The sequence below is a fragment of the Tursiops truncatus genome, chromosome 6 (genome assembly GCF_011762595.2).
Source record: "Tursiops truncatus isolate mTurTru1 chromosome 6, mTurTru1.mat.Y, whole genome shotgun sequence".
In the NCBI taxonomy this organism is placed as follows: domain Eukaryota; kingdom Metazoa; phylum Chordata; class Mammalia; order Artiodactyla; family Delphinidae; genus Tursiops; species Tursiops truncatus.
Genome location: NC_047039.1, coordinates 58,901,599 through 58,921,184, shown reverse-complemented (window position 1 = coordinate 58,921,184; position 19,586 = coordinate 58,901,599). Strand labels below are relative to the sequence as shown.

At 40.9% G+C, this 19,586-nt stretch overlaps 1 protein-coding gene across 7 annotated transcripts in view; it reads left to right on the top strand.

Moving 5' to 3' along the window:
* Positions 1-19,586, top strand: part of KDM4C (lysine demethylase 4C) — a 400,106-nt gene that overhangs the window by 34,860 nt on the left and 345,660 nt on the right. For 5 of the 7 annotated variants that reach the window (XR_012332500.1, XR_012332501.1, XM_033858103.2 and 2 more), the window contains exons 2-3: positions 4,109-4,269; positions 10,053-10,228. Coding sequence is in view for 4 of the 7 variants with exons in the window: in XM_033858103.2 (XP_033713994.1) it covers positions 4,126-4,269; positions 10,053-10,228 (320 nt within the window). In the remaining 3 variants the exon portion in view is untranslated. Of the gene's footprint in view, positions 1-4,108; positions 4,270-10,052; positions 10,229-11,438; positions 11,668-19,586 lie in introns of those variants that run through there. The other 2 variants (XM_073806127.1, XM_073806126.1) reach the window with 2 other exon arrangements.

Sequence of the window (19,586 nt, the reverse complement as noted above, 5' to 3'; positions counted from 1 at the left end):
TGTACCTGATTTGGAGGTAGAACTGGTTTTGTGTACTGAAGGAAGTAGTGACGTTAGGAAGAGGCAAAGTTTACTTCTCAGACGAGCTAGCAAGCTAGGTCAAGGGTGAGGGTTTAATTCTGATTGTTATGTATTTGCTGCATATCTTAACAGTCTCATTGCTTGTTTTTCTTTTTTTTAAAAAATTATTTATTATTTATTTTTTGGCTGCGTTGGGTCTTTGTTGCTGTGCGTGGGCTTTCTCTAGTTGTGGCGAGCGGGGGCTACTCTTCACTGTGGTGTGCGGGCTTCTCATTGTGGTGGCTTCTCTTGTTGCGGAGCACGGGCTCTAGGCACGCGGGCTTGAGTAGTTGTGGCTCGCAGGCTGTAGAGCTCAGGCTCAGTAGTTGTGGCACATGAAATTAGTTGCTCCACGGCATGTGGGATCTTCCCTGACCTGGGCTCGAACCCGTGTCCCCTGCATTGGCAGGCGGCTTCTTCACCGCTGTGCCACCAGGGAAGCCCCTGCTTCAGTTTCTTATCAGAGCTATTGTTCTGTTTTTTAGACCAGAATCTTGACTCCTCTGTTTCTCACTTCTATCACAAAATGAGTCAGCTCACTTCTCTGCTTAACATCCTCCAGAACAGTTACCTTAGAAAGCAGTGTCATCCCGATGGTGGGAAACACATGTTAGAACATGATGTACAAGAGGGGGAAGAAGCTCAAGATCGCTTCTATCTCATTTTGAGTAAAAGCCAAACCCCTTTTCTCCCCTCACCCCACGCCCCATGTCCTCTCTTACCTTGCTTACCACACTCACTTCTTGCTGTTCTTTGAAGAGCCCAAGAGGCTCCTTACTGTTGCTCAGCCTCAGATGCTCTTCCAGATATCTCACGGTTTATTTCCTCCTTCAGGCCTCTGAAAGGCTTCCCTTGCCCACCCCGTGTGAAGCAGCTACCCCTCCTCTTGCACTCTGTGCCCCTACCCTGGCTTACTTCTTCATAGCACTTATTATTTATTGTCTGTTTCACTCCACTACTGTTAAGGGTTTTGTTTCATTCCTTTCTGAATGTCCACCCACCAGTCAGGCACTCAGTACTTAGTTGTTGAATGACCAGCTGAATTTCCGAATTTTCTTTAGTGGCTTCTCAAGCTCTTTGCCTAGAGGAAGAGGCAGGACACCCTTGTTCTTCAACCATGGGAAAGTAAGGCTGCCTCCCGTGTACCAGATGTTTCTAAGAGGTGCTCTGGGGACTTCTTCCCCTTTCTCACTGCTCAGATTTTTACATTCTATTACTCTGGTAATATTACTGGTCAAATGAATCTGTTTTCTAAGTAACTTTTCCATGTTTGGGGCCAATGCTTTCCTTTTTCCTGCATTTGGTATCATTTAATGTAAATACTTCAGTGACATTTTGGCATTTATTCCTTCATTCAGTTAGCAAATAGTTATTGTAGCAGATATTATGAGCCAGGCTGGATACCAGATGGGATGCCAGGGCTTAAAGAGATGGAGATCCTGCCTTTTCCTTGAGTAGCTTGGACTTCAATGTTTGGTTGTAGGTGCCATTGGGACAGGCAGCTGATGTAAGAGAAGTGCAGAGAGGGAGGTCGAGAAACACAGGGTGGCTCACCTAGGCCTGCCTCAGAGGGTTGGGAATCTCCACAGTGGACAGGAGTTTGAAAGGTGAGGAAACAGGTAAAGGCTGCTCCAACAGGAGAGAATAATTTGGGCAAATGCGTAGAGAGCTGTACTTGTTTAGAGAAGCAAAAAAAATCAATGAGTATTATTGGAGCATACACTGTAATGCAGGCTGTGGTGGTGGACGAGGCCATGATAGTTCTTGCAAGGGCCTGATCTGGATGCTTCTAGAGGGTTATGTGTATCCTGTGTAGAGATGAGACTTTTATCCTGCAGCCCATGGATTTAGGCATGTGCACCTGAAGGGAAGTGGCTGGTGAGGTGCAACTTTTTTTTTAATAAATTTATTTATTATTTATTTTTTGGCTGTGTTGGGTCTTCATTTCTGTGTGAGGGCTTTCTCTAGTTGTGGCAAGCGGGGGCCACTCTTCATCGCGGTGCGCGGGCCTCTCACTGTCACAGCCTCTCTTGTTGTGGAGCACGGGCTCCAGACGCGCAGGCTGAGTAGTTGTGGCGCATGGGCTTAGTTGCTCTGCGGCATGTGGGATCTTCCCAGATCAGGACTCAAACCTGTGTCCCCTGCATTGGCAGGGGGACTCTCAACCACTGCGCCACCAGGTAAGCCCGAGGTGCAACGTTTGTAATTTGCACGCCCCCTTTCTGAGACAGGGAGAATACAGAATATTTTCTGTTGTGTATTAATATATCTCCACACAGAGTATTTTCAAATTTATAAATTCCTGAAGGGTGGCAGGGTTTAATTTTGATGTACCTCATTTTCCTCGCATGCACTTTGTTTTTTTGTTTTTGGCCGCACTGCATGGCTTGTGAGATCTTAGTTCCCCAACCAGGGATCAAACCTGGGGCCCCAGAGTGAAAGCACCTAATCCTAACCACTCGACCACCAGGGAATTCCCTCCCCACATGCACTTTGTGAGATAGACGCTCATTTAAACCTTCAGTAAATGATGATCACATCATCTGTAGTCCTGATCTGTTTTAACTTCTTATTATCCCCTTGCATGTTTTCCCCTTTATCTACCCCATCCCTTCCCAACTTCTCTTTTTGTCAAGCAGATTAAATTTATTATAAAAAGATGAGAAAAGGAAAGCTTTGTTCTGAGAGGATTTGCTGTCTGAGCTGTCGGATGCCAGGCAGTGTTGCTGCATCTGGAAGTGGGGTGGGGCCGGACTCCTTCCTGAGGCATGCATGCCTGCCCATGCTCCTTATCACCTTGGCATTCCCTGTGCCTAGCACACAGTAGGTGTTCAGTAGATGTTTGTGGAAGGAATCATGCTGTTCATAGACAGCAGGATTAAGTTTGTGTTTTCGCAACACTACTACTGCCTACTTTTCTACTTTGATCTGTATAATCTTTTCTTTCTAAGCTCCAGACAAACTAACCTCCCCTCTCCATCCCTGCAGACTTCCAAATATTTTCACCACGTAAAGTGTTCCTTCTCTCATCTGGCAAACTTCTGCATCTTCTCATAAGGCTTAACTCTGCCTCTTTCTAGGGAAGTTATTTCTGAGTAACTCAGGTGGAGTCAGGAACTCCTTCCTGTGTATAGTTTTGTATTGAAGTTTGTTCGGCCTCTAAACAGTGAGCTTGGAAGGCAACCTTACCCCTTTCTGTGTCTCCAGTACTTTAGCCTGGTGTCCGGTGGTTTTGCGGACAGGATAGTTTGTAAGTTGTTGTAGGAAAGCATGTCATGATGAGTAGAAGTGCACCTGAGTAAGCCCTGTGCTGGGGATGTGGAATATTGTCCATTAACCTCTCAGCCGGCACCAGGCCCTTACATAGGTGCATGGATGAGAGTCTGTTTCAGAGCTGGTGCATAGGAACAACACCTTCTGTAAACTTGCAAAGTTAGAAAATTTATTCTTTTTTAAAATAATTAATTTTTGGCTGCACTGGGTCTTCGTTGCTGCTGTGCGCTGGCGTTCTCTAGTTGCGGCGAGCGGGGGCTGCTCTTTGTTGCAGTGAATGGGCTTCTCATTGCGGTAGCTTCTCTTGTTGCAGAGCACAGGCTCTAGGCGTGCAGGCTTCAGTAGTTGTGGCACGCGGGCTCAGTAGTTGTGGCTCACGGGTTGAGTTGCTCTGCAGCATGTGGGATCTTCCCGGACCAGGGATCGAAGCCCTGTTCCCTGCATTGGCAGGCGGATTCTTAACCACTGCGCCACCAGGGAAGTCCCTAGAAAATTCATTCTTTCTAGGAAGGACTCTGAGGAGGAGAGCAATATAATTAGGTCAGTGATTTAATGCCAGGAATAGAAGCTTGGGAGGAGGAGTAACTAGAGGCAGTTTTTCTTTTCAGGAGTCTGGGGAGAGATGAGGGGGTCTCCCTAACAGGGTGGTAGAAGGGAATGGTTAAGTAACTAGAAGAGTTTTTGCTGGAGGAGCTTACCTGCTATTTGGGAGAAATGACCACTGACCTCACCACCCAATAACTCAGCACTGATGCCCACATCATCTTCTCTGCAGAGACTGCCCCAGCCATCATGGAGGTGGCCAAGGTGGAGAGTCCGCTCAACCCCAGCTGTAAGATCATGACCTTCAGACCCTGCATGGAGGAATTCCGGGAGTTCAACAAATACCTCGCATACATGGAGTCTAAAGGAGCCCATCGAGCGGGTCTTGCAAAGGTGATTATCCTCAGATCTTTTAAGCCAGAAAATGATCACTTGGCCTTTCAGTTATGCTTAGTCTTCTTGATGTGGAAACTTGTTTCTTCCAAAGGAAGACATTTGCAAAATCTTTGTTCTTGTTAATCCATTAATGCAGTTAATGCAATGGGAAGCATTGATAGGCTTAAAGTAGAGGAGAGAGGATATGGTGGCTGCTTGTTTGTTTACTTGTTATTTTTGTGACATTATTTTGATAAGATCACACTGGCTTCTACATCAGGAATGAATTTGAGGGGGAGGCAGAGCAGAAGCAGGGAGTCTTGTCAGGGGTAGTTGTGATGTGCTCAGGGACATAAGGTGGTCCCTAAGGCGCTCAAGACTGCATTGCAGGGTTGCCCCCATAAGCCCAGAGTTAGAGCTTTGAAAGAGAGATTATCTAGATTTGAATTTAACCTGAGATAGGTATATCTTTCTATAATGGAAATCTAGTTCAATTTAAAATTTTCCTCAAGAATAGATTTTATTGTTACTTGCTTTGTTTTGTTCTTGTTCTAAATGTTAAGTTTATAATCTGGGTTTCTGTAGACTTGTTGGCATCACCACATAAATTCCTGAGCCCCAGCAGAGCCTTCTCTACTGTGGCTCGTCACGGGTTCTACTTGGAAGCCCATCTCCGTGGAAGGTCCAGTAGCATTGAAAGCAGACAGTAGCCTCAGAGAGAACTTGCAGAAGGGCAGGGGTTGGTGCTCAAGTCCTCCTCCTGCATCTGGACGCAGCTGCTTGTAACCTTGGACTATTCTGACATCTCTGCCTTGAAGTCTGTTATTTGATATGTATGGTTCAGATCACTCCTAGAAAAGGTTTAAAATTTGGGGATGTTAAGTTGAGTGAAAGTTGATTAGGGGTGGGTGAGAGAAAAGGAAGATAAAGGTTTATAGTGAATTTCTCAGATGAGCTATCCTTACTTAATCTTTTCATTAGGTTTGCTCTTAAAAGATCTCATTTTTGGAACCTTAACATTTCTGGGTTGTCTTTGAGGAGGAAAAACATCAAGTTGAAGAGAATGATATTTCAGAATCATTTGACACACAGAATTTTGATCATAAACTTAAAATGAACCGGTTAGCAAGGTTTTGAGCTTTATTGGGCAGAAGGGTGTTAGGGTGACTGTCTGTCCTCTACTCTGGGCTCTGAATGCAGCCCTTTGTCCTGTTGTTCTCCCTCTTTTGTTGCCTGAAAACATATATCTTACTGTGTTCCACTGGGATTAGTGAATGTTCTGTGGTTGGGGGCACGTTTAGTAACCTTAGAAGAGGAAGCAGGCACTACCCTCACAAGAGAGCTGCAGGCACACAGAGGACACCTGTGCTGCCTTGGGTGTTCTCTGACAGAATGACGTTAATGAGAACGACAGTTAGTTTTCTGAATGTTGAACCAGACACACCTGAGTCCAGACTTTTTTTTTAAGTGAGACTCATTGACAAAGCTGGAGTTACTCATTTATTCAATCTTGTGGTAATTTCCTTTTACTTATATTAGGAATACAATAAACTGTTTTATTCCCAGTCATTTTTGCTATCTTTTACATCAAGTCACATGTACTCAGTTTCACCTGATTTCCTTCTTTTTCTGGAAGTTACAGCAATAGCAAATGTATAAAACTACACCAAATCAAATCAAATTGTAAAGATCAAAACTGCATTAATGGTGCTAGTTTACTTTGAGGGCTAGCCCTGGGGAACAGAACCACCTATGAAATTCTTTGTTGATGCACCATTTAATGAATTGGTCTTAATTTATGATTTGAAGAAAGTGGTTGAGAAATTCCAACAGTAGTGACTTTGGCCTCAGATTACAGTCTGTCTTGCTTGATAACATTTTTTAAAAAATCAATCAATTAATTAATTTTTGGCTGCGTTGGGTCTTCGTTGCTGTGCGCGGGCTTTCTCTGGTTGCCGCGAGCGGGGGCTGCTTTTCATTGTGGTGCGCAGGCGTCTCACTGCGGTGGCTTCTCTTGTTGCGGGGCATGAGCTCTAGGCACACGGGCTCAGTAGTTGTGGCTCGCGGGCTGTAGAGCGCAGGCTCAGTAGCTGTGGCGCACGGGCTTAGTTGCTCCGCGGCATGGGCGATCTTCCCGGACTCTAGGGCTCGAACCCGTGTCCCCTGCATTGGCAGGCGGATTCTTAACCACTGCGCCACCAGGGTAGTCTGTTTGATGACATTTTTTTAGATTTATACTTTAGATTTAACTTCTTTTTTCCAGAGTGAGAGGTTTGACACCCTGACTTTTTGTCTAAAAAGTTGGTGGTCCAGGTGCGAAAGTGAAAAGTGACAGTGTCCTTAAATGTAAAACTTGTACTGTTTTTGTGGAGAAAGGTTATGATGAAGCATTATTATACGAGCAATGGCTAAATTCTTTGGCAGCAGTATTCTGGACGTAGCCTGTTCTGGGCCTGAGGTTATGCATAATACAGAGCTTCACAAGTAGCCTAGCGGGTGCAGGTAGCTGTCTGTGCCCAAAGGTGAAGAAAGAGTGTGAGAAGCACCGCCCTTCCTCCTCCTGCTCCTTTCTCAGTTGGTAGATGATAGTAATAGCAACATAGTTCAGGATAAGTAGTGCAAATACAGATTGTAGCTGGACAATTTTTACTGGTATAGGGCCCAGGCTGGGGTCGGGGAAATGGTAATATGCAATATATATCTATATCTATATCTATATATGTATAAATATATATATATATAAAGTCCTAAGTATGTTGTGCTTACGATTCCTATGTAAGAAAATCTGATGTGTTAAGATTTAAAATTATAGTTAAAAAATAAGATTTTTGTTATACGCCTGAACTTACAGATTTTTAAAGTTCTGTCTGAACATTTTAATTGAAGTAAATGAACACACGCACAAAATATTCACAAAGGTAATATTTAGAGTTTTGTAAATGTATTCCTTGTTTAACTTGAGAGAAGAAAATTTGGTTCAGAATTTTTCTGGGGTGAAAAACTGCCTTGTTTTTCACAACACAGGAAAATATTTAACTCTAAACATAATATTGATTTTGATTGTAGATATATTTCTAAACAGGAGCCTGAATAAATCTATGTTTTATATTTTGGAATACTCACATTTATTTCTGATGAAGAAAAAGTTAGTATTTATAACACTCTTAAATACTGCCCTCTCCCCTTTCAATATGTGATCAAGACAATGTAATATGTTTATCCATATCCATTTGGTGCGATTGTTCATATGCTTTTAAGATAGTATGTATTTTTAGCTCATTTTAAGCTAACATACCTTGGAGAAAATAAAATGTATAATATTTCCATATTGCTGATGAAAATTAATTTTAGACTTGACTGCTCCCCCCACCTCTTTTTTGAATTAATAGAGTCGTTTATCAGGTGTATAACATTGGCCAAGTCACTCCTTCCCCGACTCCAGGTTTTCTCATCTGACGAAGCTTGACTTAAAGCTTTCACAAAAGCTAGTTGCAGGTGCAGTGTAGATAAAATGTGAAAGACAAAACCTGAAAACTCTTAGAAAACAAAATAGAATGTATTCATGCCCTAGAGTAGGAAAATACATATTTTTTAAACAGAAGATCAAGGCAAAAAATGAAGAAATTGGATTATATTAAAGTTAAGAGCTTATGTTTATCAAAATATAGTTTAGAAGGTTGAAGGGAAAGTTACAGGGTAAGAGAAGATATTTGATATAGTACACACACATACATATAGATATTTGCAAATACACACACACATTCTTCTAAGAATAACCAGACTATATATAGAATCTCTATACATTAATAAGAAAAAGACTGACAGTGCCATAGTAAAATGAGCAAGAGGATTGAATAAGCACTTTACGAAAGAGGATATCTGTAGGGTCAGTGAATATATGAAGAGATTTCTTTAGTTATCAGAAAATGCAAATGGTACTCCAACTTGAGTACCATTACACACCTTCCAGAAAGACTAAAATTTAAACGATCAACAATGCAAAGTGATGATGAAGATGTGGAGCAACAGGAACTTTCACACATTGCTGGCGGGAGTATGAAATCGTACAACCACTTTGGCAAAAGTTTGGTAATAACGATTAAGTTTGATCTGTACATATCCTATGTCCCAGTAGTTTCACTGTTAGGAGGATCTGTGCGTGTGTGTATTTGAGAACCGTGTGCCCACATGCAGCAGAAGATGCATACAGCAATGTTAATAGTGCTGTTTGCAGTTGCCAATAATTAGAAAAAAAACAAGTGACCACCAAGTAGTCACCCCTACAAATAAATATTTATACGAAGGCATACTAAGTAGGAATGAAAGTCAATGAACTTCAGTTACCTAGGTCATCATATTTGAATCTCACAAAAAAATTGAGTAAAATATAAAAGATAAAGAATGTATGTATAGGGGGCTTCCCTGGTGGCGTAGTGGTTGAGAGTCTGCCTGCTGATGCAGGGGACACGGGTTCGTGCCCCGGTCTGGGAAGATCCCACATGCCGCAGAGCGGCTGGGCCCGTGAGCTATGGCTGCTGAGTCTGCGCGTCTGGAGCCTGTGCTCCGCAATGGGAGAGGCCACAGCAGTGAGAAGCCTGCATACCGCAAAAAAAAAAAAAAAAAAAAAAAAAAGAATGTATGTATATATGGATGCTTATGTTTCTGTACATTTAAAAAACTGTTGTCAGGGTTTACACACAGACATGAAACTATAAAGCCCAGCAAGGAGATTAATAGCGTAAGTGCCATGATTGTGACCATCTTTTGAGTAAGAGGGGGATGTATTTGGAAAAGGGCACCAGGATCTCTGGGGTGCCAGAAGTATCTTACTTCTCACACCTGAGCAGTGGGTACTCTGGTGTTTGCTTTATAATAACTCACAAAGCTACATATTTGTGATTATGCATTTTTTGTATGTGTGCTATCTATATTTTACAATTAAATTTTTAAAAGAAGTTTGTCTTTAAAAATTAAGATAACTTCTAAAGGTGGATAAATTCCAGCTATAAACCATGACTCAATTCATAACTTGACTCAATTCATAACATGACTCAATTCATAACTCAATTCATAACTTCCTTCTAATTTTTGATCATATGATTATGTATTTTTGGTTTTACTGTTGATGATCTTTCCATTGTTAGTAATTAAGTGTTGAAATACTATGGGAAAGCAATGGTGTGCTGAGCTACTTCATACAGGCACATGAGAATTGAGAGTGCACATCTTTTCTAACCCCATGTTCAGTGACATCACATTGGTAAGCTCAAATTGGCCATGATGGGAGTAGTTACAACCATGGAAATAGGCAAAACCCACAAATCAGGGTTCCCCCACCTCCCTGGAAAGTTGTTGGTTAAACATTTACTTGCACACCACTCTGATTTGCCATATTGTGTGAGAGGTGTTTAAAGAAAAGGTATCAACTAAACCAATACTTATTTTTCTCATGGTACTATAAACAGCACTTGAACTCTAGCAAGTTATTTTACTTTTGTGTGTCTCTCAATTTTACCTTTAAAACAGAGAGGTTAACAGTAGCCACTAAAAAATAAGTTAATACAAGCACAGTATTTTGTATAGTAAGTACTCAGTAAATTTTGCTGTTTTAAAAAAGTCATGTCAGTAAGGTGAATATTTGGGAGAATGCAAGCATTTCCTTTAATGTGAATCTTCACAGTTCTTTTACACATTTGTCATATAAATGCTGAGAAATTCTTCACTTGTATTCTGTTGGAATAGGAAAGCTAAATAACTACCTGGAATGTTTTCCAAATAATATTTCATTATTTTACTTTTAGGTTATTCCTCCTAAGGAGTGGAAGCCAAGGCAGTGCTATGATGACATTGACCATCTGCTTATTCCAGCGCCAATTCAGCAGATGGTCACAGGGCAGTCAGGACTGTTCACTCAATACAACATCCAGAAAAAAGCCATGACAGTGAAGGAGTTCAGGCAGCTGGCCAACAGTGGCAAGTGAGTAGATTCAGTTTAATATTTTTATTTCTTTCGAAGATATAGGTGAACATGGTAAGTAACCAAGTAGATGGAAGCTTGTGGTGAAAAGCAGGAGTCTTCTGCACAATCTCTTTCAGTCCTCATTTAACTGTTACTGTTTTCTGTTTTTCAGGTGGTTGCCTGCCTACTTAACTTTAGTTTACTGCTAGGGAAATTGTTCCTCGTTTTATCATCTCATTCATAATATTTGTAAATGGTTTTTTTCCTATCTTTTAGTTGCCATGAGTTTTTGATTCTACACTTGATTCATCTTTGTTAGGCAAATTTTATTCTGTGTGTGACAATCTTTAAGTCTTTTTTTTTTTTAAAATAGCATTCCTCTTTTTTTTTTTTTTTTTTTTTTTTTTTTTGCGATACACGGGCCTCTCACTGTTGTGGCCTCTCCCGTTGCGGAGCACAGGCTCCGGACGCACAGGATCAGCGGCCATGGCTCACGGGCCCAGCCGCTCCGCAGCATGTGGGATCTTCCCGGACCAGGGCACGAACCCGTGCCCCTGCATCGGCAGGCGGACTCTCAACCACTGCGCCACCAGGGAAGCCCAGCATTCCTCTTTTTTAAAAAATTAATTATTTTTGGCTGAGTTGGGTCTTTGTTGCTGCGCGTGGGCTTTCCCTAGTTGGCATTGAGCAGAGGGCTACTCTTCGTTGTGGTGCGCGGGCTTCTTATTGCAGTGACTTCTCTTGTTGCAGAGCATGGGCTCCAACAAGTTTCCGGGGAGGTAGGGGAACCCTGATTTGTGGTTTTTGCCTATTTCCATGGTATAACTACTCCCGCACAGGCACGCGGGCTTCAATAGTTGTGGCACGTGGGCTCAGTAGTTGTGGCTCGCGGGCTCAGTAGTTGTGGCTCGCGGGCTCTAGAGTGCAGGCTCAGTGGTTGTGGCGCACGGGCTTAGTTGCTCCATGACATGTGGGATCTTCCTGGAGCAGGGCTCGAACCCGTGTCCTCCGCATTGGCAGGCGGATTCTTAACCACTGTGCCACCAGGGAAGTCCTGACAATGTTTAAGTCTTAAATGATAAGTTATATATATTAGAAGATGAGTAATTTAAAAAGAAAATCCTTGAATGACTTGAAGGGCCACCAGTATTGTGTTAGTCACCTGCTGCTATCTAACGAATCACCCCAAACCTTAGTATCTTAAATCAATAAACATTTAACATCTCAGTTTCTTAAGGTCAAGAATCTGGGAGTGGCTCAGCCAGGTGGCTGTGGCTCAGGGCCTCTCCTGAGGTTGCATTCAAGTTGGCTGGGGCTGCTGTCACCTGAAGGCTTGACTGTGACTAGAAGATTTTCTCCCAAGATTGCTCCCCTTACGTGGCAGTTGGCTGGAGTCCTGAGTCCTTTGCCACATGAACTGCTCCTCGTGTTGTGGCAGCTGGCTTCCTCCAAAGCAGGTGATCCAGGAGTTACCAAGATGAAGACACAATGTCTTTTCATGACCTGTTTCTTGACTGTCATTTCTGCCATATTCTATTTGTTATAAGCCAAATGCAGCCCATACTTAAGGGGAGGAGAATTAAGCTGTAAGTCTTGAAGGGAGGTGTATCAAAGAATTTGTGGATATATTTTAGAAACTATCACAGTTATGATTGTTATTAAATTGCCCCCCCACTGTTTTTTTTTAAAGTTTCTGATATGGTGGTTAAGGCCTTAGATCAAAATATTAATCTGGAAAAAAAAATACCCCCCCAAAACCAACCAACCAATCATCCAACCAAAAAACATCAGTGTCTAAATTCTCTGGATGGGTATTCATGAGATTAAGTCCTTTGGATAAATTTAGTTGATATCTTTTAAAAAAAATTTATATTTGACATAGTAAGCACTTGATGGTACTTGAAGAATCTTTTTTCTGTGTGAAGTTCCTATTATGGAGCATTCTGGCTAATCCAAAGCAATTAGACATTTTATAATTAATTCAAGTCCCTCTTGAATTTTTTTTAAACATCTTTATTGGAGTATAATTGCTTTACAATGGTGTGTTAGTTTCTGCTTTATAACAGTTGAGTTTTTTTCCATAGGCATTAGTAAAGCCTCATTGTTTCAGATTTCATTGATTGAGAATGTGAAACTTTTATTTGGACTAGACTTGTTTGCTTTTATACTCTTTAAGAACTCTAATAAGTTCAATGCTAAAACAAGATTGCAGAAGCAATTTTATCCAACTTTTTTTTTTTCCTAACCCAGTGTTAGAAAGATTATAGGGGTCCCAGAAGAAGAAGAGAAAAAGAAAGGGTCTGAGAAAATATTTAAAGAGATTATAGTCAAAGACTTCCCTAACATGGGAAAAGAAATAGTCACCCAAGTCCAGGAAGCACAGAGAGTCCCATACAGAATAAACCCTAGGAAAAACACACCAAGACACATATTAATCAAACTAACAAAAGTTAAATTCAAAGAAAAATTATTAAAAGCAACAAGGGAAAAACAAAAAATAACATACAAAGGAATTCTCATAAGGTTATCAGCTGATTTTTCAGTGGAAACTCTGCAGGCCAAAAGGGAGTGGCAGGATATATTTAAAGTGATGAAAGAGAAAAACCTACAACCGAGATTACTCTACCCAGCAAGGATCTCATTCAGATTCGATGGAGAAATCAAAAGCTTTTCTTTTTTTTTAAGATAATTATTTTATTTTTTAAAATATTTATTTATTTATTTTTGGCTGCCTTCCTTCTTCATTGCAGTGGCTTCTCTTGTTACGGAGCACGGACTCCAGTAGTTGTGGCTCGCGGGCTCTAAAGCACAGGCTCTGTAGTTGTGGCACACTGGCTTAGTTGTGCTGTGGCATGTGGGATCTTCCTAGACCAGGGATCGAACCTGTGTCCCCTGCATTGGCAGGCAGATTCTTAACCACTGTGCCACCAGGGAGGTCCCTCAAAAGCTTTTCAGACAAACAAAAGCTAAGAGAATTCAGCACCACCAAACCAGCTTTACAACAAATGCTAAAGGAACTTCTCTAAGCAGGAAACACAAGAGAAGAAAAAGACCTGCAAAAACAAACCCAAAACAATTAAGAAAATGGTAATAGGAACATACACATCGATAATAAGCTTGAATGTAAATGGACTAAATGCCCCAACCAAAAGACACAGACTGGCTGAATGGATACAAAAACAAGACCATATATATGCTGTTTACAAGAGACACACTTCAGACCTAGGGACACATACACACTAAAAGTGAAGGGATGGAAAAAGATATTCCATGCAAATGTAAATGAAAAGAAAGCTGGAGTAGCAATACTCATTTCAGATTAAATAGACGTTAAGATAAAGACTGTTACAAGAGATAAGGAGAGACACTACATAATGTTCAAAGGATCAATCCAAGAAGAAGATATAACAATTATAAATATTTATGCACCCAACATAGGAGCACCCGAATACATAAGGCAAATTCTAACAACCATGAAAGGAGAAATCGACAGTAACACAATAATAGTAGGGGACTTTAACACCCCACTTACACCAATGGATAGATCATCCAAACAGAAAATAAACAAGGAAACACAAACTTTAAATGACACAATAGACCAGATAGATCTAATTGATATTTATAGAACATTCCACCCAAAAGTGGCAGAATACACTTTCTTCTCCAGTGCACATGGAACATTCTCCAGGATAGATCACATCTTGGGTCACATATCAAGCCTCCGAAAATTGAAGAAAATTGAAGTCGTACATCTTTTCTGACCCCAACGCTATGAGATTGGAAATCAATTACAGGAAAAAAAACCGTGAAAAACACAAATACATGGAGGCTAAACAGTGCACTACTAAATAATCAAGAGATCACTGAAGAAATCAAAGAAGAAATAAAAAAAAACATAGAAACAAATGACAACGAAAGCATGATGACCCAAAACCTATGGGATGCAGCACAAGCAGCTCTAAGAGGGAAGTTTATAGCAATTCAATCTCACCTCAAGAAACAAAAATCTCAAACAATCTAACCCTACCCTTAAAACAACTAGAGAAAGAAGAACAAAGAAAACCCAAAGTCAGTAGAAGGAAAGAAATCATAAATATCAGAGCAGAAATAAATGAAATAGAAATGAAGAAAACAATAGCAAAGATCAATAAAACTAAAAGCGGGTTCTTTGAGAAGATAAACAAAATTGATAAACCCTCAGTAAGTGGTGCAGGGAAAACTGGGCAGCTACATGTAAAAGAATGAAATTAGAACACTACCTAATGCCATACACAAAAATAAACTCCAAATGGATTAAAGATGTAAATGTAAGACCAGACACTATAAAACTTTTAGAGGAAAACATAGGAAAAACACTCTTTGACATAAACCACAGCAAGATCTCTTTTGACCCACCTCCTAGAGTAACAGAAATAAAACCAAAAATAAACAAATGGGACTTAATTAAACTTAAAAGCTTTTACACAGCAAAGGAAACCATAAACAAGACAAAAGGCAACCCTCAGAATGGGAGAAAATATTTGCAAATGAAACAACAAAGGATTAATCTCCAAAATATACAAACAGCTCATGGAGCTCAATATCAAAAAACCAAACAATCCAGTTAAAAAATGGGTGGAAGACCTAAATAGGCATTTCACCAAGGAAGACATACAGATGGCTGAGAGGCACATGAAAAAATGCTCAGCATCACTAATTATTAGAGAAATGCAAATCAAAACTACAATGAGGGGCTTCCCTGGTGGTGCAGTGGTTGAGAGTCCGCCTGCCGATGCAGGGGACATGGGTTCGTGCCGCAGTCCGGGAAGATCCCACATGCCGCAGAGCGGCTGTGCCCGTCAGCCATGGCCGCTGAGCCTGCGTGTCTGGAGCCTGTGCTCTGCAACGGGAAAGGCCACAACAGTGAGAGGCCCGCGTACTGCAAAAAAAACAAAAAACAAAAAACTACAATGAGGTATCAGCTCATGCCAGTCAGAATGGCCATTATCAAAAAAGCGAGAAACAATAAATGCGGGAAAGGGTATGGTGAAAAGGGAACCCTCCTGCACTGCTGGTGGGAATGTAAATTGATATAACCACTATGGAAAACAGTATGGAGGTTCCTTAAAAAACTAAAAATAGAACTACCATATGACCCAGCAATCGCACTACTGGGCATATACTCTGAGAAAACCATAATTCAAAAAGAGACATGCACCACAGTGTTCATTGCAGCTCTATTTCCAATAGCCAGGACATGGAACCAACCTAAATGTCCATTGACAGATGAATGGATAAAGAAGATGTGGCACATATATACAATGGAATATTACTCAACCATAAAAAGAAACGAAATTGAGTTACTTGTAGTGAGGTGGATGGACCTAGAGCTTGTCATGCAGAGTGAAGTAAGTCAGGAAGAGAAAAACTAATACTGTATGCTAATGCATACTATGGAATCTAAAAAAAAAAAAGGGTACTGATGAACCTAGTTGCAGGGCAGGAATAAAGAGGTAGACATAGAGAATGACCTTGATGACATGGGGTGGGAGGACGAAGCTGAGGCGAAGTGAGAGTTGCATCAACATATATACACTATGGAATGTAAAATAGTTGGCTGGTGGGAAGCAGCTGCATAGCACAGGGAGATCAGCTTGGTGCTTTGCGATGACCTAGAGAGGTCGGATAGGGAGGATGGGAGAGAGGCTCAAGAGGGAGGGGATGTGGGGACATGTGTATGCATATGGCTGATTCGCTTTTTTGTGCAACAGAAACTAACACGGTATTGTGAAGCAATTATACTCCAATAAAGATCTATTTAAAAAAAAACTATTAAATAGCTTAATTCATTTAGTGGAACCTCTACTTGACTACTTTGATATTTCAAGAGACTGTTTGTACTTGGAAATAATCAGATAATACTTACTAGAAAATGTTGGCTAATATCCTTAAAAATCATCATAATTATTATGAGAAAGTTCTGTGGGGTTTCAAAGGAAGGTAAACCTTCTGTGGTAGTTAATTGGAATGGTGTAATTTCATTTCGTAGGTGCTACTGAGATGGATTTTGAAGGAAGGTCAGAAACGTTACAAAACTAATGTATGCTTATTTAAAAATTCAAACATTATAGAAATGCGTAATTTCAACTCCCGGAAACAATCATTGTTAATAATACATGGCGATTCAAAATATTGATGAGTACAGAGTCTCAAAGTCCTGTGTTCTCTTGTCACGGAGAAACTTTGATTATCATCTCTAGCCCATTTGATTATCGTAGCATGGTGTCAGTTTTCTATTTAGAGGGAATTTATCTTACTAGGCACTTACTTTATTCATATCTCTGTTTTTTATTCTGGTGGCTTAGTTGTAGATTGACTCTTCCTGAAGGTAGCCGTTCAGCTGACAGTCTTTGTTTTGTGTTCCACTGTGTACCCAGTGCTTGGTACAGTATCTGGGACATGGTAGGTGCTGTTTCAATATATGTTGATTGAAAAAATAAATAGTGTCATGAAGCTAAAATATACTTGAAGTAGTATAAATTATTAAACAGATTGTAAAGATTCACTTATTAACAGAATATACATTTCTTGATATTCTGAAGTTCAAAGATAATTTAAAAAATAGTGGACTCTAGGGACTTCCCTGGTGGTCCAGTGGTTAAGAACCCATGCTTCCAATTCAGTGGGCTCAGGTTCCATCCCTGGTTGGGGAACTAGGATCTCACATGCCACGTGGAGTGGTCAAAAAAAAAAATAGTGGACTCTTTTTTTTCGTTACAAAATATGACTATCATGAGAAATTGTCTGAAAGATTATTTCCAGATTAAATGTCATTTCTTTCAAAGTTGATGTATCTTTTGAGTTGCATTAATTTCACTGTAATTTTTGTAACGTTGTTACCTTTTTTTTTTTTTTTTTTTTTGCGGTACGTGGGCCTCTCACTGTTGTGGCCCCTTCCGTTGCGGAGCTCAGGCTCCAGACACACAGGCTAAGCGGCCATGGCTCACGGGCCCAGCCGCTCCGCGGCATGTGGGATCCTCCCGGACCGGGGCACGAACCCGTGTCCCCTGCATCGGTAGGCGGACCCTCAACCACTGCGCCACCAGGGAAGCCCCTGTTGTTACCTTTGAAATTTATATTTTTATATTTCCTCTGTGAGTTTCATATGAAAATTTATTTCAAATGCCAGTGAAATGGGTTTTAAGCCTCAAGCCAAGGCTCTACTTGTCCACTCACAGCTACACTAGGATCACATGGTCTTCATAACAGTTATGGAATGGTCCTAAGATGGGACTAATTTTCATGGTAGGCAAGAGGCATTTTTCTGGTCTTTCTGTTCATCTGTTCTCCTTCGGTACATGCCCTTGCATAGGTACACAGTACATAATGTGCTTGGTGGTAGAGGGGATAACACGCTCATTTGGTTAATAACATAACTTAGTCCAAAGAAAATCTGGAGACCTCCAACATATCTTTACTATAAAAGTTTGTGGAGGTGAGTAATATGCTGCTTCCCATCACTTACATTGTTGATCTGTACTTTCTTCTAGGCATGGAGCTAAGTGCTTTACAGAATTATCTGATGGAGTCTTCACAACAGCTCAATTGTTATTATCCCTGTTTTATACAGGAGTAACTGAGGTCCAGAGAGATTCAGTCTCCTGTCCTGGGTTATGTAGCTTATAAATGGCAAAGCCTGGATTTAGATCCAAGCAGTCTGGTTCTGCAGCCCTGTCTCTTAACAACTGTGCTATAGTGAATGAAAGGTTCTGGGTAAGAAGTGTGGTTGAATCAGTTTTGAGCAAGTTGATGCTGGATTTGTGGAATAGGCGTGATTGTTTGGCAGTCCATTAGGGATGGAAACTGTAGCCAGGTTTCATTAGAATCAGGTACCAAGTAAGTGAACTGGTCCCTTTTTCCAAGTTTAGTATCAGTGTTTGTTTCAAATATTCAGGGATTTTAGACTTTAACCTCAATAGCTAATACCCAACTATAGCTTTCTCTCTTAGAGTTATGGGTTGCTAAAAATTTATCCTGACGGGGTGAGTATATGGTGATAGATTCTTTAGGTCTTCTCATAGTGAAAGGTAGTTTAGGCTTTCAATTTCTAAAATCTAAGAAGTTTCTTTAGAAGTCATAATAAACAGCATCTTTGCTACCTTTTTTTGTCACCTGACTCTGACCTCTGGTTAGCTTGTTTAGCTTGTGCCTGGAATGTCTGTTACTACTGGAACCCTCTAATCAAAGCACTAGAATGAAGTGGAGTGGATTCTTTCACGCCCATCCTTTTTATTTTTGGTTGCCCTGTGAGATTAAATCTGTAAATTACTCTTTATTTCAAATCCAGTTGTTAAATTGTTTGGCATTCTCGCTTATTGCTTAGATAACCAGTTTGGCATCCCCAGTGTAGTAGATGTAGATGTTGCTTGTTCTATAATTCTTCAATCTAAAATGTCCAGTAGGCTTGATAGGGATTGCTGCTTCTGCTAAACACCTTTTTCACTATGTGTGTTCCATTGCTTTCTCAGTTTGTTGATTTCTTTGCTAATTTTTTTTTCCTGTAGAATAATTGTGGGTTTTTTTTTTCGGTAATAATATAAGATTATTGTTCAAAATCCAAATAATACAGAGAAGTACCTTTCTGTAATTCCTATGTAAGAGATAACCATTAGTATTAATAGTTTAGAGTATATTTCTTTCTGGCCATTTAATGTACAGTTACAGATCTTTTTTTTTGTTTTTTTTTTTTTTTGCGGTACGTGGGCCTCTCACTGTTGTGGCCTCTCCTGTTGCGGAGCACAGGCTCCAGACTCGCAGGCTCAGCGGCCATGGCTCACGGGCCCAGCCGCTCCGCGGCATGTGGGATCCTCCCGGACCGGGGCGCGAACCCGTGTCCCTTTCATCGGCAGGCGGACTCTCAACCACTGCGCCACCAGGGAAGCCCTACAGATCTTTTTGTTATGTAAATAGGATCATAGTATTTTTACTGTTCTGTAATCTGCTTTATTCACTGTGGAAAGATTTTAATGTCAATATACAGAAAGATCTGCCTTATTTTGTGTTCTTTTATTTAACATAGTCCTAGTTGCTGGACGTAAGCTTGAGGTTTCAGTTAATGCTGCAGCAACATCCTGGGTCATATATCATTGTATACATCTCTATGTTGAGATGAATTTCTAGAGTTGAATTTTAGGTTCAAAGGGGCATTTTTTTTTTTTTTTTTTTGTGGTACGCGGGCCTCTCACTGTTGTGGCCTCTCCCGTTGCGGAGCACAGGCTTCGGACTCGCAGGCTCAGCGGCCATGGCTCATGGGCCTAGCCACTCTGTGGCATGTGGGATCTTCCCGGACCGGGGTGCGAACCCGTGTCCCCTGCATCGGCAGGCGGACTCTCAATCA